The sequence below is a fragment of the Pseudophryne corroboree genome, chromosome 5 (genome assembly GCF_028390025.1).
Source record: "Pseudophryne corroboree isolate aPseCor3 chromosome 5, aPseCor3.hap2, whole genome shotgun sequence".
In the NCBI taxonomy this organism is placed as follows: domain Eukaryota; kingdom Metazoa; phylum Chordata; class Amphibia; order Anura; family Myobatrachidae; genus Pseudophryne; species Pseudophryne corroboree.
Window position 1 is genome coordinate 114,071,597 of NC_086448.1, and position 25,985 is coordinate 114,097,581.

Below are 25,985 nucleotides of genomic sequence, written 5' to 3' on the forward strand. Positions count from 1 at the left end.
GAGAATGTACACAGACCTCAGAAAAAGAGTCACCAGTGTCCTAAAAAATGCAGTTGTACCCAATGTCCACTTAACCACGGACATGTGGACAAGTGGAGCAGGGCAGACTAAGGACTATATGACTGTGACAGCCCACTGGGTAGATATATTGCCTCCCGCAGCAAGAACAGCAGCGGCGGCACCAGTAGCAGCATCTCGCAAACGCCAACTCATTCCTAGGCAGGCTACGCTTTGTATCACCGCTTTCCAGAAGAGGCACACAGCTGACAACCTCTTACGGAAACTGAGGAACATCATCGCAGAATGGCTTACCCCAATTGGACTCTCCTGGGGATTTGTGACATCGGACAATGCCACCAATATTGTGCGTGCATTACATCTGGGCAAATTCCAGCACGTCCCATGTTTTGCACATACACTGAATTTGGTGGTGCAGAATTATTGAAAAAACGACAGGGCCATGCAAGAGATGCTGTCGGTGGCCCGAAGAATTGCGGGCCACTTTCGGCATTCAGCCACCGCGTGCCGAAGACTGGAGCACCAGCAAACACTCCTGAACCTGCCCCGCCATCATCTGAAGCAAGAGGTGGTAACGAGGTGGAATTCAACCCTCTATATGCTTCAGAGGATGGAGGAGCAGCAAAAGGCCATTCAAGCCTATACAGCTACCTACGATGTAGGCAAAGGAGGGGGAATGCACCTGACTCAAGCGCAGTGGAGAATGATTTCAACGTTGTGCAAGGTTCTGCAACCCTTTGAATTTGCCACACGTGAAGTCAGTTCAGACACTGCCAGCCTGAGTCAGGTCATTCCCCTCCCCTCATCAGGCTTTTGCAGAAGAAGCTGGAGAGATTGAAGGAGGAGCTAAAACAGAGCGATTCCGCTAGGCATGTGGGACTTGTGGATGGAGCCCTTAATTCGCTTAACCAGGATTCACGGGTGGTCAATCTGTTGAAATCAGAGCACTACATTTTGGCCACCGTGCTCGATCCTAGATTTAAAACCTACGTTGGATCTCTCTTTCCTGCAGAGGTTCAAAGACCTGCTGGTGAGAAAATTGTCAAGTCAAGCGGAACGTGACCCGTCAACAGCTCCTCCTTCACATTCTCCCGCAACTGGGGCTGCGAGGAAAAGGCTAAGAATTCCGAGCCCACCCGCTGGCGGTGATACAGGGCAGTCTGGAGCGAGTGCTGACATCTGATCCGGACTGAAGGACCTGCCAACGATTACTGACATGTCGTCTACTGTCACTGCATATGATTCTGTCACCATTGAAAGAATGGTGGAGGATTATATGAGTGACCACATCCAAGTATGCACGTCAGACAGTCCGTACGTATACTGGCAGGAAAAAGAGGCAATTTGGAGGCCCTTGCACAAACTGGCTTTATTCTACCTAAGTTGCCCCCCCTCCAGTGTGTACTCCGAAAGAGTGTTTAGTGCAGCCGCTCACCTTGTCAGCAATCGGCGTACGAGGTTACTTCCAGAAAATGTGGAGAAGATGATGTTCATCAAAATGAATTATAATCAATTCCTCCGTGGAGACATTCACCAGCAATTGCCTCCAGAAAGTACACAGGGACCTGAGATGGTGGATTCCAGTGGGGACGAATTAATAATCTGTGAGGGGAATGTACACAGTGAAAGGGGTGAGAAATCGGAGGATGATGATGAGGTGGACATCTTGCCTCTGTAGAGCCAGTTTGTGCAAGGAGAGATTGATTGCTTCTTTTTTGGTGGGGGCCCAAACCAACCAGTCATTTCAGTCACAGTCGTGTGGCAGACCCTGTCGCTGAAATGATGGGTTCGTTAAAGTGTGCATGTCCTGTTTATACAACATAAGGGTGGGTGGGAGGGCCCAAGGACAATTCCATCTTCCACCTTTTTTCTTTAATTAATCTTTGCATTATGTGCTGTTTGGGGACTATTTTTTAAATCTGCCATCCTGTCTGACACTGCAGTGCCACTCCTAGATGGGCCAGTTGTTTGTGTCGGCCACTTGGGTCGCTTAGCTTAACCATCCAGCGACCTTGGTGCACCTCTTTTTTTCTTTGCATCATGTGCTGTTTGGGGACTATTTTTTAAATCTGCCATCCTGTCTGACACTGCAGTGCCACTCCTAGATGGGCCAGGTGTTTGTGTCAGCCACTTGGGTCGCTTAGCTTAGTCATTCAGCGACCTCTGTGCAAATTTTAGGACTAAAAATAATATTGTGAGGTGTGAGGTGTTCAGAATAGACTGGAAATTAGTGGAAATTATGGTTATTGAGGTTAATAATACTATGGGATCAAAATTACCCCCAAATTCTATGATTTAAGCTGTTGTTGAGGATTTTTTGTAAAAAAACACCCGAATCCAAAACACACCCGAATCCGACAAAAATTTTTCAGGGAGGTTTTGCCAAAACGCGTCCGAATCCAAAACACGGCCGCGGAACCGAATCCAAAACCAAAACACAAAACCCGAAAAATGTCCGGTGCACATCACTAATAAATATAATTAAATGAATCATTAGCTGCAAAATTTCTGAGTAAACAGACATGTTTTGAAGCGACTTTGGAAAACCTGGAGAGGAGGCATCTCACAAACTGGGCAGCATAGGGAGTTACAAAGGATCTTACGTGACCTCTGAGAACAATGGCATCACTGCTACAAAAGACAGAACAGAGAGTAGAGCTATAACAGACCATAAAGGTCTCGGAAAAGGAATTATTCTGAGCTCAGAAGGTCAGCATGTCAGTAAAGGAATATCACAGTTTGTCTATTTTTTATAACGAAGGTTGTTCTTTCGTCTCTCTGGAACAGCTTGGAAAGGTGTTAAACTGTTATGCAGTTCACAGCTAGCAAGGCTTATCAGCTTGGTAGATCCAATGCCGCACTTTCTATCCCAACCCCCGGAGTCCCCATTGTAGTCTGATAGACAAAGGTTCCAGAGCTGCCAGAATAAACTAGACAGGTGATACAAGTGTTCTATGGTAAAGAGGGTAGAAGATGCAGCCACACAATGCCTTCTGCATCCATGTACATAGAGGACTGACTCCTACTCCAGTCTGGAACACATATGGGTAAATGTATTGAGCGGTGAAAACCCCTAATTTCATTGTTATAGCTACTTCTCCGGAGTTATTGCCGCTTCTCCAAATTTTATTTAAAGGTAGTCTATCTAAGGATGGTGCTATGGTTACTTACATGTACCGCCATTCCGGTGTACATCATCGTGCATGCGCTGTCTTTGCCAAATTACATTTCAGTTTTCCTAATCTGGCATATGCACAATGTGACCGCCAGGAGCCATTACATATGGCGTCAGCGCTACTGTGATGCGATACTGGAAATGCAGGAATCACAGGAAGGGAGATGTTTGCCTTCCCCATAACACTGACATAGTAATACATTCCGGCGCTATAGCTTCCTGCATCGCAACAAAAAAACGGTGAAGCGGGAGCTGTAATAGTGCTGAGAGGTGTTTTGCTGACACATTTGCCCCCACGGTCTTGATGAGAGAGTGGGTTGCCCCACGGTGGACCATGCTGTTACACACCGGACACCATTACACTGCTCTTGAGCTTCACATCATGGTCAAATATTGAAATAAACAGTATACCTTTTCCTTGTCACTGGCTTCTCTTGCCACAGTGGAGCCCTAGGAAACAGAGGGTGTTGTTAAAACAATATTTCTACCAAAGTATTTTTATTTTTAGATAACTGTATCATAAAAATTCTGGAAAAAAAATGTCCATCCTATGAACAAAAGTAAGAAGCTAGGCCTGAGGAACATAACCATGACCACCCCCGGAGCAAGGAGTAGCTGACAGGCTGAAGTCACTGACATAAGGAAGGGATATTGAGAGAGCTCCTGGCGACTCCCAGAGCCTGGGCGAGGTATTTACCTCTGCATTACCGAGGAGCCAGCTGTGACAGTGTCAGCACAGCATGCTGTGTATTAGGGAAGCTGTTGGGAACCTGACACCAGCATTCAGAGAGGGGGCAACATCCCGGTGCCGGAATTCCGACAACCGGGATCCCGAACGTGGAGGCACCACGGCGCTGCACAGGTAAGCCTCTCGGGGGAAGGGGGTGTTAGGTTTAGGCTGCGTCCTGGGGGGTTAGGGTGCTCCCGGGGGGAGGGGGGGAGTTGGGGTTAGGCTACGGGGCAGGAGGGTTAGGTTTAGGCAGCGGGGACGGGAGGTTAGGTTTAGGCACCTCCAGGGGGTGGTTAGGGTTAGGCACAAAGTGGGGAAGGTTGGGGTTAGGGGGGTGGGGCAAGGGTAGAACACCCTTAACTCACCCCTGTCGGTCTTTTAAACTCCGGGATTCCGGCATCGGTATTTCGCCTGCCAGAATCTCATACTGATCTTGTGTATTACTGAGCTGAATAATATACAATAGATAACTGGAGTGTTTATACCTACGAAAAAGCATACATCAGGGCTGCAGTTGTGCCAAACGGCTCCTCTCGCAGGACCCGCGACACTCTGCTAGCGTTGAGTGTCTGTTTTTTTCAAAAATGCATCTTAGTCGCGACTAGGACGCACCAGGAGACTGTGCTGATTAATTTGATATGCGGCACTTGTATATCTGTGTAAGACTGAGTCTCTGAATCTGTATACTAAATCCTATGATGCAGCAGCTGTTTTTTTTTTCTATGACATCTTCCTTTTGGATTGGCACTGTACACAAACTCAGTTAAATATCACATTAATCAGCACAGTCTCTTGGTACGTCCTAGTCACATGACATTGCAACTAAGACGCATTTTCCACAAAAAGACACCCAATGTTCGCAGAGTTGCACTGGACCTGTTGCACTGTGAGGGTCTGTTTGACGCGACTGCAGCAATGATTTATAAGGACACAAAAGACGCCTGACGCTAGCAGAGTTGTGCGGGACCTGGCAGCCCACTCACGCCTGTCATCTTGCGCTGAGTGGCGTATTGAGGCTAGATGTATGAGGACACATCTGTAAGTCTATTCCACTGAAGCAGGTTTCCACGTTAGGAAGGAAATGCTGCTATAACCGAGCAAAGTGGCTGACAGCTTGTAAGACTTTTTTTTGCAGTAGGGATGGCCACCGACCATCGATGTTTCTAAATCATCGATGGTCTACGACCGATGTAAAATGCTTTTACCATCGATGGGGAGAATAAGATGGTTTCCCGCCATCGATGGTTCAGTGCTACCAATTTTTTCTTTCTTAAAAGTATCAGAGCACGAAATTTAGCTCCGCCCCCTTACATTCGCAATGTCACGCCCCTGGGCTCTGATTGGCCCGCAGTTCATTTTACAATAATGCAGGGACAACCATCGATGTGTAAAATCATCAATGGTTTCCTTACAGATGGTTTTACACCACTGAGTTTATACATCAATTGTACCATCGATGGTAACCATGATGGATATCCCACCAATGGCCATCCCTACTTTGCAGTAATGCACTGTGTGGATTGATTGATTGATTGATTGATTAATTAATCGGTTGATTCATACATACTGATGTCATAGAAATTAAAATCACTATTTTCATTTTTGTGTTATACCTTTATTAGGTCCAAATAGGACACTATACAAAATATTTGGGAGAGGCTAATAATGAAGTGGGCATTAATACTACATTGTACAACAGAGCTGCAATGCGATACTATGGCAACGCTGAACAATGTACCTTTGTTACTTTGTGCTCCCTTAAAAGCGCTATATAGACACGCCCTACTACATAAAGGGAGCATCAAAACATTTCAATGGCCGTTTCTAACAAAATATTTGAAAGCTAAATTTGATTTAGTTTTACCCAGCATGTACACATTATAGAGGATCCACCCTTTCCACAAATAGGACTGTAAATCATCATTTTTTGAACGAGATTAGAGAGAGTTCCTTTGAATAATTTATGAAGTTCACGACAAGTTCAATTGAATAGTACTTGTTGATTGCAAGATACAAGATGCTCATCCCTTTTGCCCTAGGAAACACTATCCCAGGACGTCACAACACATGGCTGAAGAACACTTGTCGGCTTGATTGCAGAAATTCCGCAGGACAGAGTTACAGCACACCCAGCTGTATGGGAAGCAGCATCAGCAACCTGATTTTCCACTCCAACGTTTTCAACAGTGTTTAATCAGTGACACTTTTTTTCCAGTTTTGTTGCTTGAATTATGGGAATATATGTGAATTATGTGGTTGGCATAAACACATAGCTGTAGTCTAAGAAAAGGATACATTTGTACATCTGAGCAGACATTTAATAAACGTAGGTCACATTTGTACCCCTTTCACATCGTAATACAGGATCACACCCGGGAATTGGAAACGGATCCTTCTGGGGTGTGACCCGGCACTGGACACTTACATACTGGCTTACCGACCAGGCAATATGCCGGATTGGGTTGCCATCGGGGGCGGGGACCACGGTGTGGGCGCTGGGAGATGAGATCATTTCCAGGCCGCCTCTGCCTATACTGTAAACGGGTCCAGGGTCGCATCGACCCGGCAACCCGTTCACACTGCACCTGACCCGGTAATTACCCTTCTTTATTCCCGGGTTGAACTAGTGGGTAAGGCGACCAGGGAATTCAGCAGTGACCCCTTTAACACCGCACATCGACCTGGTAATATACTGGGTCAATACCAGGTTATATGTGCGGTGTGAGAGGGGTGTTACTGAGTTTTGGGTTTGTTTTGTGTCTACTTGTCACATTTTTGCATGTCTGAATAATGCCGGCTACACACTTGGCTGACACGGTGACCAATCTAACGTTTGTTAAGGTTTCTGCTCAAGCGATCTTGTGCATACACACTTACCAATCGTCCGCCCAATATGTTTGGCCCAATTTGAATATGCCCGCCCACTTGTGACATTATATGCCATGGATTCTGTTCACTCAGTCTGACGCCGTACACACCCGCAGATGTAACGATATATCTGCAAGACAAATCTGCACCTGCCCTGCTGCACGGTCGACATTATATATCTGTGAATAGCGTGGTTCACAGATATATCCCCCGCGCCAATGAAATACAGGGCAGCCATCAGGGGAAACTGGTGTCCCAGGCCCTTACAAAGAGGGGGGCCCACCCTTGGCTCCTACTACCTATACCTGTAGAGCTGTAGAGTGAAGACTTCATAAAACAAGCCTTCAACTGCGCAGCAGCACTCTGTGTACCGTTCCTGTAGGTCCGCAACATTCCACCTATATGTAATAATCATTTTGTTAGTCCCCACTATTTCTGATGGCAGCCCTGGTGAAATACACCCATTCTTAGCGAGCCAAAGCCCTTTTAGGCAGTTGAAGGAAAGAAGGCTCACTACACTTTTATAGCGGATTATAATTATTTTAAAATAAAGATACAGTTTCAATTAGATAAATTATTATTTTTTGTCTTTGCATGCTGGTTAGAACCTGCAATTTACTTATACAGATGATCAAAGCGGACTGTAGACTGAATGTTACTTTTATGGCTCTAGCACAGGGCTGGCCAAACCAGTCCTCGAGATCTACCAACAGTACACATTTTCCAGATCACCTAGCTGGTGCACAGGTGTAGTCATTACTAATTAAGATGTGCTGCATTCATTCCCAACTGACAATTCTACAGGTCTCCAGGAGGCCTGGAAAACATGAACTGTTGGTAGATCTCGAGGACCGGTTTGGCCAGCCCTGCTCTAGCAGCTGTTCCACTGGCTTCTATGGTTATGTTTTCTTTTATGTTTATGGAGTTAAGTGTCCCCATAGAATCCCAAACAAATGTCTTCATGTGCTTATGACTCTTGGTACACCGAACAAGATGAGGGTACATTTTAGTGTCTGGCCAAAAATATGGAAGCATTACACAAGTATATAAGAACGTAAGGGACCTACCTTTAAATCATATTTTCTATACACGGAAAGACGGTGACTAAATACGTTCCTTGTGACAATCATGTAGGTCTCTAATCCATCCACGTTTAGTCGGTACATGCCTAAAAACTGCGGAAGAAGTGTGTTCCCGTGACATTCCACTATATACTGCAGGCAAAAACACAGGGACAGAAAATAAGGGAGAGTAGGTGTACATAAACAGCATAGGAAACATTCATATTATATTATATATATATATATATATATATATATATATATATATATATTGTGACAAGAACACTGGGATAGTGTTTGAGGGCAGGTATATTTGTCCCAGGTTCTTGTCTTACATGTTTTAGAAAATGTTAACTTCTAGGAAAAATGCTTTTTGTTTTGTCTGAACCTTTTCAGTTTGCTGTAAAAGCTGGGAAAAGGCTCTGAGAGAGAGATAAGGCGAGTTCTAGACATTGGGCCCAGTTCGGGTCTTTGGCCTCACAGAGGGCTAATCAGGGTTTCAGCTGTGTAAGAGTGATATAGTGCTTCTAACCTGATTAGTATGGGCAGACTGCCTGGGAAGGCTGCAGGATCTGTGTGTGAGAGACACGCTTTCTGATGCAAGTAAGCTATACAGTATGTACTGAAGAACTCTGTGTTTTGTTTAGTGACAGTTAGGAACATCTTATGTTTAGTTAGTGCCGGACAGGCAAGGTATTTTTATTTTGGGGTTTGTTTTATTTTCTGTTTCAATAAAACTGGCCGGGGTCAGTTGTACCAGAAACTGGACTTGTGTTGTTCCTCAGCTGCTGCAGGCTGCCATATTCCCCAGGAAAAGGCACCTTGCACCCCTACAGTGTTACAACTTGGTGGAGAATGCGAGCAGGCCGTTCTGCGCATAAGTGAAAGCAGCAGCTTTGTGAGGCCTGCAGAAAACGGTGGTTTATGCAGATACAGCCCAGTGTGAAGTTACTGAGACTCACCCCTGAGGGTTTGATATATGTCCTGGGTGAAAGCAGCTGCAAAGCCGCCTGAAAAATCTGTCGACATGGAGGATCTGCTTAAAGCCTTGCTGCAAGCTACAGCGGCTCAGCAGGAGGCCAACCGACAGCAGCAGGTGGCAATGGAGGAAAATTGGAGACTACAGCAGGTGGCAATGGAGGAAAATAAGAGACAACAGCAGGCAGTTGTTGATGAACTTTACAGGCAACAGCGTCAGGATAGAGAGGCCTTAACAGAAGTGGTGCAGAGACTTGCAGCTCGGGTTGGAGATGTGGCCGTCAGTGCTCCAACCAGCTCTAGTTCTATACGAGCCAGTCACTTCCTGCAGAAAATGACAGAGGCTGATGATGTGGAGGCCTATCTGACCACGTTTGAAAGGACTGCCGAGCGTGAGAACTGGCCGAAAGCACAGTGGGCCAGTCTGCTGGCACCTTTCCTGTCAGGTGAGCCCCAAAAAGCTTACTTTGATTTAAGCCCTGCTGAGGCTCGGGACTATGATAAACTAAAGACTGAGATCCTGACCCGCCTGGGAGTCACGCTGTCAGTACGAGCACAACGGGTGCACCGTTGGCTGTACGCCATGGAGAAGCCTCCGCGCTCCCAGATGCACGACCTTATTCGGCTAACAAAAAAATGGCTGCAGCCAGAGACATTAACTGGTCCCCAGATGGTGGAAAGAGTCGTCATGGACCGCTACTTGAGATCTTTGCCCATGGTCCTGCGCAAGTGGGTGAGCCATGGAAACCCGGGTACTGCTGACCAATTAGTGGACATGGTAGAGAGGTATTTGGCAGCAGAGGAACTACTGATGACCACCCAGCAACCCATAGGTCCTCGACAGCGCCCTTCAGTAAAGACTGGTAAGACTGTTCCGTGGGAAAACGTTGCTGGGCGGTTAAGAGAACGCAAGGCTGGAGAGACTGTAAACACTGGCCCTGGAAACAGGCCAATGGGGCTAGAACGGTCTATGCTGCCCAAATGGGTTGATAATCGTGTGGTTAAATGTTTTAGGTGTGGTATGCCAGGTCATGTTATTGCCAATTGCCCAGTCACGCAAGAACCCATGCAATGTGATGCTGCCTTTGAATGTCGCAGAATGTCTTTCTTTGCTAGGTTAGCTTGTACTGTGGTACCTTCACCTGAGCTGGAAAAACAAATGTGTGATGTGTTCTTAGAAGGTAACCGGGTAGAGGCCTTGCTAGATTCAGGAAGTTTAGTTACCCTCGTGAAAGCTGGGTTAGTGAACCCCTTAAAGGTCCAGCAAATACCTATTGGGGTAACTTGCATACATGGGGATACCCAACATTATGCCACTGCTGAGGTGAATATAGAAACTTGTTGTGGGTCAGCAATGGTTAAAGTGGGACTGGTCCCTACCTTGGTGCATGAGGCCATAATAGGGAGGGATTTTCCTCATTTTTGGAAACTGTGGGAATCACGGTTATCAACAGATGTGAGAAGTAAAAAGCCAGTTGATAATACCGGTGATTTTATGGATGTACGTGGGTCTTCGGAACTTTCTGTCCCTTTGCCTTTTGCTAGTTTGGCTGGGGAAGTGACAGATGGGGAGTCCAGTGAGGACCCTCTTGCCGGGAACAGAGACATAGTAGTTAGAACTGAAAGCGTGCCTGACCTGGAGGTAAAGAAGGATCTGTTTGCGTCTGAACAGTTAAAGGATCCTACCTTAATAAAGGCTAGAGAGAATGTTAAGATTGTTAATGGGGAACCTGTGGTACCAGGTGACAGGGTTACGTATCCCCACATGGCCATCTGTAATGAGCTCTTGTACCACATTGTCAAAAGGGGTGAGGATGTGGTGGAACAGCTGGTAGTTCCCCAGCCTTATCGGAGAACGGTACTAGATTTAGCTCATAGTCACGTTACCGCAGGACATTTAGGGGCAGAAAAAACCACTGAAAGAGTTTTACAAAGGTTCTTTTGGCCAGGGGTTTATAAAGAAGTGTCTGAATATTGTTCTTCCTGTCCTGAATGCCAGTATCATGCCCCTAGACCCCATTTCAGGAGCCCACTAGTTCCCATGCCTATTATAGAGGTCCCGTTTGACAGAATAGCCATGGATCTCGTGGGGCCCTTGTTAAAGTCTGCTCGGGGCCATCAGTATATCCTGGTAATTATGGACTATGCCACTCGATATCCTGAGGCTGTCCCTTTACGCACTATCACAACCAAGGCGATAGCTAGGGAGCTGGTGCAGGTATTTAGTAGAGTGGGAATACCAAAAGAAATTTTGACTGACCAAGGTACTCCATTTATGTCAAGGATCATGAAAGAATTGTGCAAGTTATTTAAGGTCACTCACCTCAGGACGTCCATCTACCATCCCCAAACTGACGGGTTGGTGGAAAGGTTTAATAAAACATTAAAAAGTATGTTAAAAAAGGTTGTTGAGAGAGATGGGAAAAACTGGGATTGTTTGTTGCCCTACTTGTTAATGGCCATCAGAGAAGTCCCTCAGTCCTCTACGGGGTTTTCTCCATTTGATTTGTTGTATGGTAGACACCCCAGAGGGCTGTTGGATATTGCCAAAGAGACGTGGGAAGGACAGCCCACTCCTTATAGAAGCGTTATTGAGCATGTAACACAAATGCAGGATAGGATTGCAGCCGTGGTACCTGTTGTCAGAGAGCACATGGAACAGGCCCAAAGTGCTCAACAGAGGGTCTATAACCGGAGTGCCAAGATACGGGAATTTGCTCCTGGAGATAGAGTTCTTGTTTTGGTACCCACTGTGGAAAGCAAATTCCTAGCTAAATGGCAGGGTCCATTTGAGATTAGGGAAAAAGTGAATGAGGTTAATTACAAAGTATACCAGCCGGGAAAGAGAAAACCCGAACAGATCTACCATGTTAACTTAATCAAACCCTGGAAAGATAGGTTGTCTCTGTCAGCGGAGCCTTGCCCTTCGGTGTCTTCACCCCGGTTGCTTCCCGCAGTGAAGGTGTCAGAGACATTATCAGCTGATCAGAACAATCAGGTTAAAGAATTTCTCATCCAAAATAGGGAGGTATTTTCAGAGCTGCCTGGCCGAACGACCATAATAAAACATGACATTGTCACAGAACCAGGGGTCAGGGTTCATTTAAAGCCATATAGGATTCCTGAAGCTCAGCGAGAAGCTATTTCTAAGGAAGTTAAAACCATGTTAGAACTTGGAGTCATAGAGGAGTCTAACAGTGAGTGGTCCAGTCCCATAGTGCTCATCCCGAAGCCCGACGGTAGCATACGCTTCTGTAATGACTTTCGTAAGTTAAATGAGGTGTCCAAGTTTGACGCATACCCCATGCCCCGTGTGGATGAGCTTGTAGAAAGGCTGGGAACAGCCAGGTTTCTCACCACATTGGACCTGACCAAAGGTTACTGGCAAATACCTTTATCTGATAGCGCCAAAGAAAAAACAGCCTTTTCGGTTCCGGAGGGGCTGTACCAGTATAAGATGTTACCCTTTGGGTTGCATGGGGCTCCAGCAACCTTTCAACGGGCGATGGATAAAATTTTGAGGCCCCATAGAAAATATGCAGCTGCCTATTTGGATGATGTGGTAATTCACAGTACAGACTGGGGGTCCCATTTGGTTAAAGTACAAGCAGTACTGGACTCAATCAGAGAGGCAGGGTTAACTGCTAACCCAAAGAAGTGCTGCCTCGCAATGGAGGAGGTCAAATACTTGGGCTTCACCATAGGCAGAGGTCTGATTAGGCCCCAATTGAATAAAGTTGATGCTATTCAAAACTGGCCTCGTCCAGTGAATAAAAAACAGGTAAGGGCTTTTTTGGGAATTACTGGGTACTATAGACGGTTTATTCCTAATTTTGCGACCACAGCGGTGCCGTTGTCAGACCTTACCAAAGGGAAGCAGTCAAAGGTGGTGAAATGGAACCCTGATGCAGAAAAGGCGTTCCAAGCATTAAAAGTGGCTTTGTGTTCACAACCGGTGTTGATAACACCAGATTTTTCAAAAGAATTTGTGGTACAGACAGATGCCTCAGAGGTAGGGATAGGTGCTGTGCTGTCCCAAACCAGAGATGGGGACGAACACCCTATCATTTATTTGAGTAGGAAACTCAATGAGCATGAAAAAAGGTATGCCATTGTGGAAAAGGAGGCTTTGGCCATTAAGTGGGCACTAGATACCTTGAGATATTACCTCTTGGGTAGACAATTCAGACTAGTGACAGACCATGCCCCTTTAAAATGGATGTATGTAAATAGAGGCAAGAATGCTCGTGTAACTAGATGGTTTCTAGCGTTGCAGGACTTTAAGTTTACTGTCGAACATAGACCGGGAACACAATTGGCCAACGCAGATGCATTGTCTCGCATCTTCTGTTTGGGGGCTACAAGTGTTCCGGCCCCTAGGTCGAAACAGGGGAGGGGGATATGTGACAAGAACACTGGGATAGTGTTTGAGGGCAGGTATATTTGTCCCAGGTTCTTGTCTTACATGTTTTAGAAAATGTTAACTTCTAGGAAAAATGCTTTTTGTTTTGTCTGAACCTTTTCAGTTTGCTGTAAAAGCTGGGAAAAGGCTCTGAGAGAGAGATAAGGCGAGTTCTAGACATTGGGCCCAGTTCGGGTCTTTGGCCTCACAGAGGGCTAATCAGGGTTTCAGCTGTGTAAGAGTGATATAGTGCTTCTAACCTGATTAGTATGGGCAGACTGCCTGGGAAGGCTGCAGGATCTGTGTGTGAGAGACACGCTTTCTGATGCAAGTAAGCTATACAGTATGTACTGAAGAACTCTGTGTTTTGTTTAGTGACAGTTAGGAACATCTTATGTTTAGTTAGTGCCGGACAGGCAAGGTATTTTTATTTTGGGGTTTGTTTTATTTTCTGTTTCAATAAAACTGGCCGGGGTCAGTTGTACCAGAAACTGGACTTGTGTTGTTCCTCAGCTGCTGCAGGCTGCCATATTCCCCAGGAAAAGGCACCTTGCACCCCTACAGTGTTACAACTTATACACATATACACACACACATATATATGAGGTGGGTACACACTGGGCTCGATGAGTGACATCGCCTAGTACATAGGTGTTTTGCAGGTAACCCAGCAGGTGCACAGGTGTATTAATTACTCAAAGACAAATTTTAAAAGGTCCGCAGGTGGAGTTAATTATTTCACTTGCGATTCTGTGAGGAGACCTGCAAAACATGCACTGTGTGGGGTAATGAGGACCGAGTTTGCAGACCTATGCCCTAGTGCACAGGTTCTCAAACTCGGTCTTCAGGACCCCACACGGTGCATGTTTTGCAGGTCTCCTCACAGAATCACAAGTGAAATAATTAACTCCACCGGTGGACCTTTTAAAATGTGTCAGTGAGTAATTAATACACCTGTGCACCTGCTGGGTTACTTGCAAAACATGCACTGTGTGGGGTTCTGAGGACCGAGTTTGAGAACCACTGCCGTAGTGTGTCTCCCTCCCGGGCCATTCCACCCAATGGCGGGCATACACACTGTGCGATATTGCTAGTGATATCACACAGTGACGTCATGCAGTGGCCAGCCGGAACATGCAGTTTTGAGTCCAAACTGAGCTGCATGCACGGCCGAGACCCGGGGACGTTAACATGATGCAGGGCCGCGCATTGCTCGCCGTTTACAGTGTACACACTAGTCGATAACGTAAACGACGTCGCTTAGGAAGGGTCAAAATAAGCAACATTGTTTACTTTATCGATAGTGTGTACGGGCCTTTAATGTCTAACGGTCTTAAATATTTATTGCATTGGGAATATATATCTAAACACCCTGTAAAAACACTAGACACTACATTCGCTAACCCCCAGCTGTCATCACAGAAGAAGAATCCAGTGGGTCGGCTAGGAAGCCTAATTCAGATCTGACCGCAGCAGCAAAATTGTTAGCTAATGGGCAAAACCACGTGCACCGCAGGGGTGCAGAGTTATGGGCCCGACACACTGGGCGATATTACTGAAAGATATATCTTTCAGTGTGGAGGCAGCAACGATGTAAAATGTGCGGCCCCACGCTCGTTCATCGTTGGTGCCTTGTCACTTGTGCATGCAGGCCAATATGGACGATCTCATCTATAATGGCCGTATTTTTGAAGCGGCAATCATTTACAAGCAAAACCAGGTTGATTTTGCCTTGTGAATGATTGCAGCTTGAAAAATACGGCCATTATCGCACAAACTCCCGCACATCCCGCTTCTCGCGTACATTTACATTCCACTGTGATACAGCAGAAACCACTAATAAAACAGCTTTCTCAGGTGTTTATGAGTGATAATTACTCGCCCTTACTGCACTCGTCCTACTTCAGAACGCACTTTACCGCCACTATCCCGTCTCTCCAGGCATTGCTTTGTGTTGCTGCCGGAATCACATATATCTGCTTAGGCACATATATGTGTATGCGCTGTTCTGTGCATTACTAGGCTGCGGTCACACACGATGTTCTACTGTAACTGGTATAGTACACACTCTGCGCCAAACCCCCAAATGTTTATACCTGTTTTGAAATGTATTACCTTGCACAGAGTACACGTTTTTGGTACCCCCTTAAATCGCTAGAAGTATACTATTAAACTTTGGGTTACATTTTTGGAGTGGAACTAATTTTATGAAAATATCTGCACATAACAGTGGAAAGGAGGTGTTTGCATGGATGATGCACTAACAATAAAAATACATGTAGTGCATTTCAGCATGGTTCCAAAAGACAGCACGGCTTGTACCGAGAACACAGAAATTATACTTGTGTAGATTAAGAAATGTAAAAGTTTTCTCCAACGTATAAAAAACCTCTAGAATAATTCAGATAAGGCAGAATATGCCCAGTAATTAATGTCCCGCATAACACCCTGATGTCTCCTCTGCAGGGGCTGACCCTCACATATCTCCTCTTAACTCTCTACACGTCCTCTTTAGGTGAGCTCATTAGCTCTTCTGACTTCTACTATCATCTCTACCTTTCCTCCCCTCCCCTCTCTCTCCTCAACTGTCTCTATGCTATCTCTTCTTGGATGTCCCAACGCTTTCTTAAACGAAACATGTCTAAGATGATCATCTTCCCACCCTCCCGCATAACCTCATTTCCAGCAATTTCATTATCTATTGATGGCATAAATATCTCCTCTAGCCTCCAAGTGCTCTGCCTTGTGGTCATCCTTGACTCCTCCCTCTCCTTCAAACCACACATTAAGTAACTCTCATAATCCTGACATTTACATCTCAAACATTTCCAGGATCAGACCCTTTCTCACCCTGTATGCTTCTAAGACCCTCATCCACTCGCTGATCATCTGCAGATTGGACTACTGTAATCTTCTCCTATTTGCCTCCCTGACAAATGCCTCTCTCCTCTCCAGTCTATCCTCAATACTACCTATCCTGCCTGATTACTTCCTCCCACTCCTACCTCCAAGATTTTGCACATGCTGCTCCAGAATTCTCTACCTCTCCCCCTCACACTCTTCACCTCCACCGCTCTACAAAACTTCAAACAGGCTCCCAGGACCCACTTCTTTACCAAACCCAGCCAACTCTCCTCCTAACCCTCTGTTCCACGCTCACTGTCTACCCAATCTGTGTCACCCTTGTCCATCTGCCCCGTCCCCTTTAGAATGTAAGCTTTCATGAGCAGGGCCCTTTTCCCCTCGTGCTTTTCCTTCTATTACTTAGACTATCTTCTACTCCATACTCCCTACGATAGCACCTAACCCCTGGTTTCTGCCACCCATATGCTTATTTCAGTGTCTAGTCCACTAATGTATCGATGTTTATATACCATGTACTTGTCCTACATTATCTTGCACTCTAAAGGTACATACAGACTTAGCTCATTTTCCCGCTCCTAAAGAGATTGTACTATATCGCCCAGTGTGTATGCAGACGACGAAGAGCGATGTGTGGCCCCGTGGGTTGTTAACGACCCTTGGTTTCGGCCGTGTATGCAGCTCAATTTGGACAGTGTGTATGGCCGCCCGACCCAGGAGGGGAAACACTAGGCAATATCAAAAGCATATAATGTGATATCTCTCACAGTGTATTGGCCGTGATATCAGCGTTCCGCCCCTGGGAGGAGACTCTGCCCCATTCCTTCCCATGTGAAGGAACAGGGGAAATGTCTGTCAGTCGCACACTGCAGGCCATACACTGACCGATGCGGCCGACATGAAACATTAGGCGATGTAGAACCCTTGTGGCACCATGTAAAGCGTTTCCAACTTTACCACAAAATACATATGTAAACACAGCATAAAACAGGATATACAGTATGGCCACTCTACAACCATCTGAAATAATAATACTACTACTACCATACTGTAATAATACTACTACGATTAATAATTAACAACAACTAAAGCGGCATCTCTTCCAGCCTGTGGACACAGTAGTTCAGTCTGCTTCCGGTATCACTGGAAATGAACTCAGCTGTGTTGCATGAAGCAGTCTCACAATGAGACATGCATACAGCACACGTTGTTAGACCTCTAACATGATAAATGACCTGTGGTGTGTTCCAGCCTGTTTTCATCACATTAGAGCAGGCAGCTGATGAGTCTACACATGATGAACTCAGCACATTTTTCAGCCTAAATGCACTCAGTGGGGGCTCCGAGTGCTTATTAAGAGCGGACGTCTTTCCTCTGCACAGACCTGCACACAATGAGCCCAGTTGGTTTGAATATATAGATTTGTTTCACATGCATTATTTATATCTCAAGAGAACATCCTACGAGTCCATATGACAGATAACTACTTGTGCACTAGAAAAATATCTTTGTTCCCTGAAAATCCAGGTTACAGGAGATACAGGAATATGATTTACAGCTGCACGGTGCCTGCTGCAAGACACAAATGAATGCTTTATACACAAATGTACGTACTGTATTCCTAAATTCTGCTTTGTTAAATAAATCCCAAAGTCTTGGTGCAGGCTCATGTTCCCAAACTAATCCCAGTCTCCTAAATCACCCTGCAGCTCAGTCTCATAGTTTAGGAGAATATTTTAAATTCCCCCCGTCATGGTCCAGTCTCCAGCATATTTCAAAATACTGGGCAAGTCTGCTATGCATTATATCCCCAGATAATTATTTATTTTACACTTGTAAACCAGCTCATCCAACTCTTTCTCCCTGGTCCTAAATGCACAGTATTTTACAAAACGTAGGAAAGGGTTCTTCACAGTAAGGGCAATAAGGATTTGGAACTCCCTGCCGGAGAAGGCAATAATGGTGGACTCTGTAAATGCATTTAAAAACGTATTGGACCGTTTTCTAGCTGAAAAAAGTATCAAAGGCTATAGCATTTTTATGGCCATTAAGTATCTGGAAGTGGTACGAAATATATTTGTCAATTGGTACGAAACCATTAGTTCAGCCGGAGCATTATAACGTGCACTGCTTAATACAGAATACAGGTTGAACCCGATGGGCATTTTGCCTCTTTTCAACTTAATTAACTATGTTGCTGTGTTACAATGGCCCTTATTTATCAAGCCTTGGACAGTGATAAATAGCACGGTGATAAAGTACCAACCAATCAGCTCCTAACTGCCATATCACAGGCTGCGTTAAAAAATGACAGTTAGGAGCTGGTTGGCTGGTCATTTTATCACCGTGCTATTTAGCGCTCTCCTGGGCTTGATAAATCTGGGCCAATGTATTTTCCATAATTCAACTCGGTGACTGTCCGATTTAGAATCTCCTTGTAAAATATTCCTAATTCTGTTTCCCAAATAGCTTAGTAATGGTATGCTCTCACACTTATTCCAAAGCTCATCTAGTGTTCCCAAACAGTTGTGTGTGACACGTGTTAATGGGGGACATATACTAAGTGGTGATAAAAGTGGAGAAGTGAGCCAGTGGAGAAGTTGCCCATGGCAACCAATCAGCTACTCTGTATACTTTTATAGTATGCAAATTATAAATGTTACGTCAATGCTGATTGGCTGCCATGGGCAACTTCTCCACTGGCTCACTTCTCCACTTTTATCACTGCTTCGTCATAGCCATATGTATCCCCCATTCATGACTGGACCGATTCTCACATTGGGGGTAATTCCAAGTTGATCGCAGCAGGAAAATTTTTAGCAGTTGGGCAAAACCATGTGCACTGCAGGGAGGGCAGATTTAACATGTGCAGAGAGAGTTAGATTTGGGTGTGGTGTGTTCAATCTGCAATCTAATTTGCAGTGTAAAAATAAAGCAGCCAGTATTTACCCTGCACAGAAACTAAATAACCCACCCAAATCTAACTCTCTCTGCACATGTTATATCTGCCTCCCCTGCAGAGCACATGGTTTTGGCCAACTGCTAAAAAATTTCCTGCTGCGATCAACTTGGAATTACCCCCATTGTTGTGTGCCTGCTCAAGGAGATAACTTCTCTATTTTCCAAAATATTTCACTGGTATTACATAAGGAAACAACATCAAAATGAGAAAAGTAAATCCATATTCCATTATAATTCCCCAAGCTACTTTTACTGACATCAAATATTTATCCCTGAATAAATAAGATTTTCAGAGTACAGGGATCACAAATATGTGTACATTTTATAAAGTGTGAGAATGTCTGTGAGCTTGTGAGCAGGGCCCTTTTACCTATCTGTCTGTCTGTTATTACCCAGTCTTGTCTTATTATTTGTAAAGCGCAAAGTAATATGTTGAGCTATATATAAATAAATGTAACACGGTAAGAGGCCAAATGTATGCATTTTAGTTTTCTAGATCTACTTAAATCTAATACGGAGTTCTCAAGCATTCTGTCCACTTATACAAGAATTACAGTGACATCATAATGAGGTCTTCAGCATTTTGGACACAGCTCTAACCTATGTTACCACCTACTGAAAGATTTTACTAAGGTGTCCCGTCCCTTAGCCCAGGGGGCTGCTCCACGCTCCAGCTTGTGATTGGTCCTCACACTCACACCTTTATCAGCCACCATTTTTACATGGTAAATTAAATGTATTTTCCTTGTTCTGTATTAAAGAACGGTGCACAGTGTCCTGAGAAAAAGGGCTGCATGCACATATCAGACTCCAAGGGGTAAATTTACTAAGATGGGAGTTCTATTTAAGATGAGATGTTGCCCATAGCAACAAATCGGATTCCAGGTATTATCTTCTAGAAGGTGCTAGATAAATGAGAAGTAAAATCTGATTGGTTGCTATGGACAACATCCCATCTTAAATAGAACTTCCATCTTAGTAAATTTACCCCCAATGTTCTGGTAAGTTAGAGGTACGCCTTACTACAATGTTTTAGGTAGGGGATAGCCCAATTTGAAGGCAATTGGGGGGACAGGAAGTGATCTATCTCTGAAGTCATGCGAGTACAGGGCATTGATACTGCTTGTTCCTGACCTATTTGACAATATTAATGCTTTAATAATTTGTGCGTACATATGCTTTGCCAATATAAACTGTAACATGATTGGAAAAAAAGTGACACTAAAAGTAACGTCCTGCAACAGTCACTGACCTGCCAGGCAACAAAACATTAAGTCAAATGATTTTTACTGATTTTTTTAAATAACAAAATATACAAAACATATGAAACAGAAATCAGCAGGGACAGGAATATGGAGTCACATTGTACATAACATGGCTCATGTACAGCTTTACAGAAAATCTCTATCACCACTCAAAGAATAAAATAAATGACACAATAGCAACTAGGAGCTCAGCACAATAAGCACCCTATACAGCCGGCACAAGGTAATAACAAAAGGAACAACCATACTGTATAAGATGAGAGCACTGAAGGAAAAAGCTGCTATCTGGTACAAACTACTCCTGCCCCATAGAGATAGTGAGACTCAGGCAGTGCAGCATGGGCGAGGTGGTGCCATTCAAGCCCAACCGCAACAACCCAAACATTTAAATCAGAATGGCAGCTGAAACTAGACGATCACATAAGGGCCTACTGTGTCCTACTAGGGATAATATGCATCAACTCATAAGCCGCAAACCTTTAAAGGAACTCATCACCCGCGACCTTTAAAGGAACTCATCACCCATGTGCCCATTGCCAAATCAATCAAAGAAATACTAACACTGTGCCATCCTTTACAGGAGAAATACCATGCTCATATAACAGGGATCCTCAGCATAAAAGAAGAGAAAGTTTTTACCTACCCTATGTACGTCATCTCTAAAACCAGCTACGACTACCTATAGCCCTGAACAACCGCCCCACACCATATATCTAACCCTACTACAGGTTGAGTATCCCATATCCATATATTCCGAAATACGGAATATTCCGAAATACGGACTTTTTTGAGTGAGAGTGAGATAGTGAAACCTTTGATTTTTGATGTCTCAATGTACACAAACTTTGTTTAATACACAAAGTTATTAAAAATATTGTATTAAATGACCTTCAGGCTGTGTGTATAAGGTGTATATGAAACATAAATGAATTGTGTGAATGTAGACACACTTTGTTTAATGCACAAAGTTATAAAAAATATTGGCTAAAATGACATTCAGGTTGTGTGTATAAGGTGTATATGTAACATAAATGCATTCTGTGCTTAGATTTAGGTCCCATCACCATGATATCTCACTATGGTATGCAATTATTCCAAAATACGGAAAAATCCCATATCCAAAATACCTCTGGTCCCAAGCATTTTGGATAAGGGAGACTCAACCTGTATTAGCATATCTTACACCTAACAATCAACTACTTATTCACTGTGGGTGACCCCACCACCATCTCGAACCGATACACTAAAAACAAAGTATAGCTGGTGGGAGCTTTTCTGTAGAAGACCTTAAAACAAGGCACTCACCAGCAATAAAACCCATTGGTGAGAACCAAGAAAGACAGCAAAAGGTAATGTGTGGCTGACTAGTAAGTAAGGGAAACAAACAACACATATTGCGTTAGATAATACTTTAAAGGAAATAGATAAAGAATCAAGATGAACTGTGACCATAGAGCACAGATAGGGCACACAGGTGATCCTTGGAGACAAGCGGGCAGACCCCCAATTGTAGGAATAGCAGGAGGCGGCTGAGTAGAAGGTCGGAGGCTGCACCATGTCAGCAGCCGTCAGATCTTGCCGGGAGATAACACCAGGGGCGGAGAGTGATGGAGACTACCATCTGCTGGCATCAGGAAAGAAGACAGATCCACAGGACAGAGATGCACAGCCAAGGTACAGGGTCCAATTTAGACTGAATTCCCAGAGTGGAGATGGGCTTTTAGGTTAATTTGGTCTGGGAGCTTGCACAAATATTACTCCTACCCATCCCGACCACGCCCCCAGGAACAAACAAACATTAAGTTGCTTTGGGAGTAAGCACAGACTTTGAGGGCACATCCTAAGCTGTGGCTTTCTCCCAATAAACATGTTTGTCCTGCTAAACAAACTCTCATAATTGTACCCGCGGGAACACCAGTGTATGACATTAGAAAAGAAGAAATAGAATTTGCTCAGCTCCTCTGTATTTTTATATTTTCACAAATGACCCTTTCTACCTTTAAAACAAGTAAATCTATTAAGAGGCTAGTGACAATTTATGAAGACACATCTACAGGTATTAATTTGACAGTTTGTTCCATTTTCCAAACAACAGTTGAAAATTGAGGAACTCTGGTTGCTATGGGCAACAATGTTCAGATAAAGGTACAGCAGTTTATCTAACAACCACCAATAAGTCCGTCTTATTTGTGCCACAGAGAACGGCCATGTGTTGTAGTTTCTGTGCAGTGTGCGGAGTTACTTGCTATGTTCTGTATTTACCTGATGGTACTTCTTTAGTATGTTGTGCATTTCAGCCACGTCTTCACTTGTAATGGTTTTGATGATGTACCTCTTGTCACAGGAAGTGTGGAACCTTGCCCCACTCCGGGCCTGCGAGTCATTAGCCAGTGGTGAATATCTTGTCAGGGAATTCTGTAAAGTGTAGAACACAATAAGGTAAAACAAACAAACAAAATAATCAGCAAGATACCCTGGAAATGGGAAACGAGTACCCAAACTCTAAGGGGTAAATTTACTAAGGCGGGAGTTTTTCTAAAACCGGTGATGCTGCTTATAGCAACCAATCAGATTCTATCTATTATCTTCTAGAAGCAGCTACATAAATGTTAAGCAGAATCTGATTGGTTGCTATAAGCAACATCACCAGTTCTAAAAAAAACTCCCACCTTAGTAAATTTACCCCTAAAGGTGTTTAGATGTGTCTGTCATATAACATCCATGGGGACTGGCAAGGTTTGCATGGAGGCCTTTCAACACTAGGGTGAGTCTCTCCTGGTCAGTCGGGTGAACGCAGAACTGCGATTATTATTTAGTGGCACCAGGACAGTACCACTGTGTTTTGTACAGTGGTTATTAGCATGGTTTCTGTATTGTATAACGGTCATTAGAATGCGTTTTGTATCAAATAGCATTTATTAGTAAGATCTCTGCATTGTATAACGGTCACTACAATGCTCTCTGTATTGCACAGTGTGATGGCTCACAGACCTTTCTTCTCTCCTCCATACACTGACCTGTATTAGTCAACAAAATATAAGACACCATGGTGGTCATTCCGAGTTGAGCTCGCTAGCAGTTTTTAGCAGCCGTGCAAATGCTATGCCGCCTCCCACTGGGAGTGTATTTTAGCTTAGCAGAAGTGAGAACGAATGGATCGCAGAGCGGCAACAAAATCATTTTGTGTAGTTTCAGAGCAGCTTCAGATCTACTCAGCGCTTGCGATGACTTCAGACTGTTCAGTTCCAGTTTTGACGTCACAAACACGCCCTGCGTTCGCCCAGCCACACCTGCGTTTTTTCGAACACTCCCTGAAAACGGCCAGTTGACACCCAGAAACGCCCTCTTCATGTCACTCATTCTGCGGCCACCAGTGCGACTGAAAAGCTCCACTAGACCTTGTGTAAAAATACATCGACCGTTGTGAAAATACGTTGCGTGTGCGCATTGCGCCGCATGCACAGAAGTGCCATTTTTTTTGCATCATCGCAGCACAGCGAACATTTTCAGCTAGCGATCAACTCGGAATGACCTCCCATATGTAGTGAGGAACTAGCTACATAATAGTATGGGCATCTAGGTGCCACTAAATACAAACTTACATTTTTTTAGTCGGTATGTTATAATATCATATGAAAGAAAGAAAGAAAGAAAGAAAGAAAGAAAGAAAGAAAGAAAGAAAGAAAGAAAGAAAGAAAGTAGTGGTTTCCTGTAGGTATTTGTGCTTTGTAAGAAATATCCAAAATAAGACGTGTGATAGTTGAGGGTATATAAGAGAGAGACATCCTATTCTTGAACTGAGCATATAAATCAGGCATGTCCAAACTGCGGCCCTCCAGCTGTTGTGAAACTACATATCCCAGCATGCCCTGGCACAGTTTTGCTGTCAGAGAATGCTAAAGCTGTGTCAGGGCATGCTGGGATGTGTAGTTTCTCAACAGCTGGAGGGCCACAGTTTGGACATGCCTGATATAAATGATAGAAGAAGAAAAAAAAGAGGACTTTCAAAATCTGAGTGTCACGAGAACATAGCTGACGGAATTTTTCTTCTTAATAGCAACAATCTAAAATAAACGTCCAGGCATTTAAAGGCTGAAGTTGGGTGCAAAATTCAGGTAACCATACACACTTACCGATCGTCTGCTCGATATGACGTTCCTCACATCACAGCTGGACTGGCCGCCCAGCCGTGACATCAGCCCCTGCAGCCAGCGTACGGGTTGTTGGCGGATTGCCCGTACACACAGCCAGATGCGCAGATACTGTATATCTGCAGCCATATCAGGCATCAACTGTGCTGTAGAGTGTACACATGTGCCACCCAACTAGCGAAATATATTGACTGTTTGGTTGAGTGACCAATATACAGTATATCGCCCAGTGTGTACCCAGCTTTAAGGGCCCTACACATTGGCCGATCCGCTGCCGAGCTGCCTGACGGCGGATACGGCCGACGGGCGACCCGGCGGCGGAGGGGCATTGACGGGGGGCATGAAGTTTCTTCACTCCCCCCGTCACCCGGCTGCATTGGAGTGCAGGCAAATATGGACGAGATCGTCCATATTGGCCTGCATGTACAGCCGACGGGGAACCAGCGATGAACGAGCGCGGGGCCACGCATCGTTCATCGCTGGAGCCTCCACACTCAAAGATATGAACGGTATCTAGTTCATTTATGAACGAGATCGTTCATATCTTTGACTGATGTCGGCCAGTGTGTAGGGCCTATTACATACCTTAAGCATTCTTAAATACAAAATATTGTATTGCAGCAAAACACAATTTTCTTAATCAGTCCTGTGTTTGCAATGACCAAGAGATAGCATATTTGTTTAAATTAATTCTATAACATCCCCAAAATTGGAATATCCTTAAGAAGAGGTTTAAAAGGATTATTCATATTTTATCTATAAAACGTGATGGTAGCTAGAATAGCAATTGGCACATTGTGTCAGACTGTTTTCTCTATAGTACTTAAACAATAGTCTCTGTATTTAATTTGCACAATTAGCTATGAATGATTTCAAATGTAACTGCTCTGCACAAATTAAATTTTATTACCATAGTCCTTTTAATTGAACTCATACTTATCTATTTCTGCATAACATGCACTTAGTTTACACACATCTTACTTACAAAGCTACATTAGCAATTTCATAAATATTCATACACCTTTAAATGCAATACAATAAGCCATTTATGACCTGCCATTCCTGTGCAAGTACTGCTCTCATAGGGAATAAGGATGTCTGCAGTATCAGAAACTAGAGTGCGTTTGTCCTTAAATGGCCACTAGGTGGCAGGTGAGTACATATTCTAGCCTATGGTTTCTCAACCTTCTTGAATCATGTGACCCTGTCATGGTGGCAAATATTTGTCATGTGCCCCTCTTTTGTGAAGATACTGTATATACAAAGTACCCTGTAATGTGCCTTCATGTTTATCTAGTAATCCCTTTAAATGTTTAAAAATACTTAAAATGCTTTATTCATTCCTAATATAATAACCTATAATTTTGAGTTTAAATGAACAGATGGATCTACCTCTTTCATGTGTCTGGGAACCCCTTGAGAATACATGCAGCCTATGTATAAGAAACATAGCACAGGCTACAGAAGATGAAAGACGCTTTGTCAGCCACTGCACTACAAGCGTGCTTCAAAAT

The 25,985-nt window shown here is 44.2% G+C and overlaps 1 protein-coding gene across 4 annotated transcripts in view; it reads right to left on the reverse strand.

The window, feature by feature from the left end:
- Positions 1–25,985, reverse strand: part of LOC134927318 (phosphatidylinositol 5-phosphate 4-kinase type-2 alpha) — a 261,728-nt gene that overhangs the window by 29,485 nt on the left and 206,258 nt on the right. For all 4 annotated transcript variants that reach the window (XM_063921582.1, XM_063921581.1, XM_063921583.1 and 1 more), the window contains 3 exons: positions 22,583–22,735; positions 7,859–8,005; positions 3,605–3,643 (listed from right to left, as the gene is read on the reverse strand). In XM_063921582.1, coding sequence (XP_063777652.1) covers positions 3,605–3,643; positions 7,859–8,005; positions 22,583–22,735 — 339 coding nt within the window. The remainder of the gene's footprint in view (positions 1–3,604; positions 3,644–7,858; positions 8,006–22,582; positions 22,736–25,985) is intronic.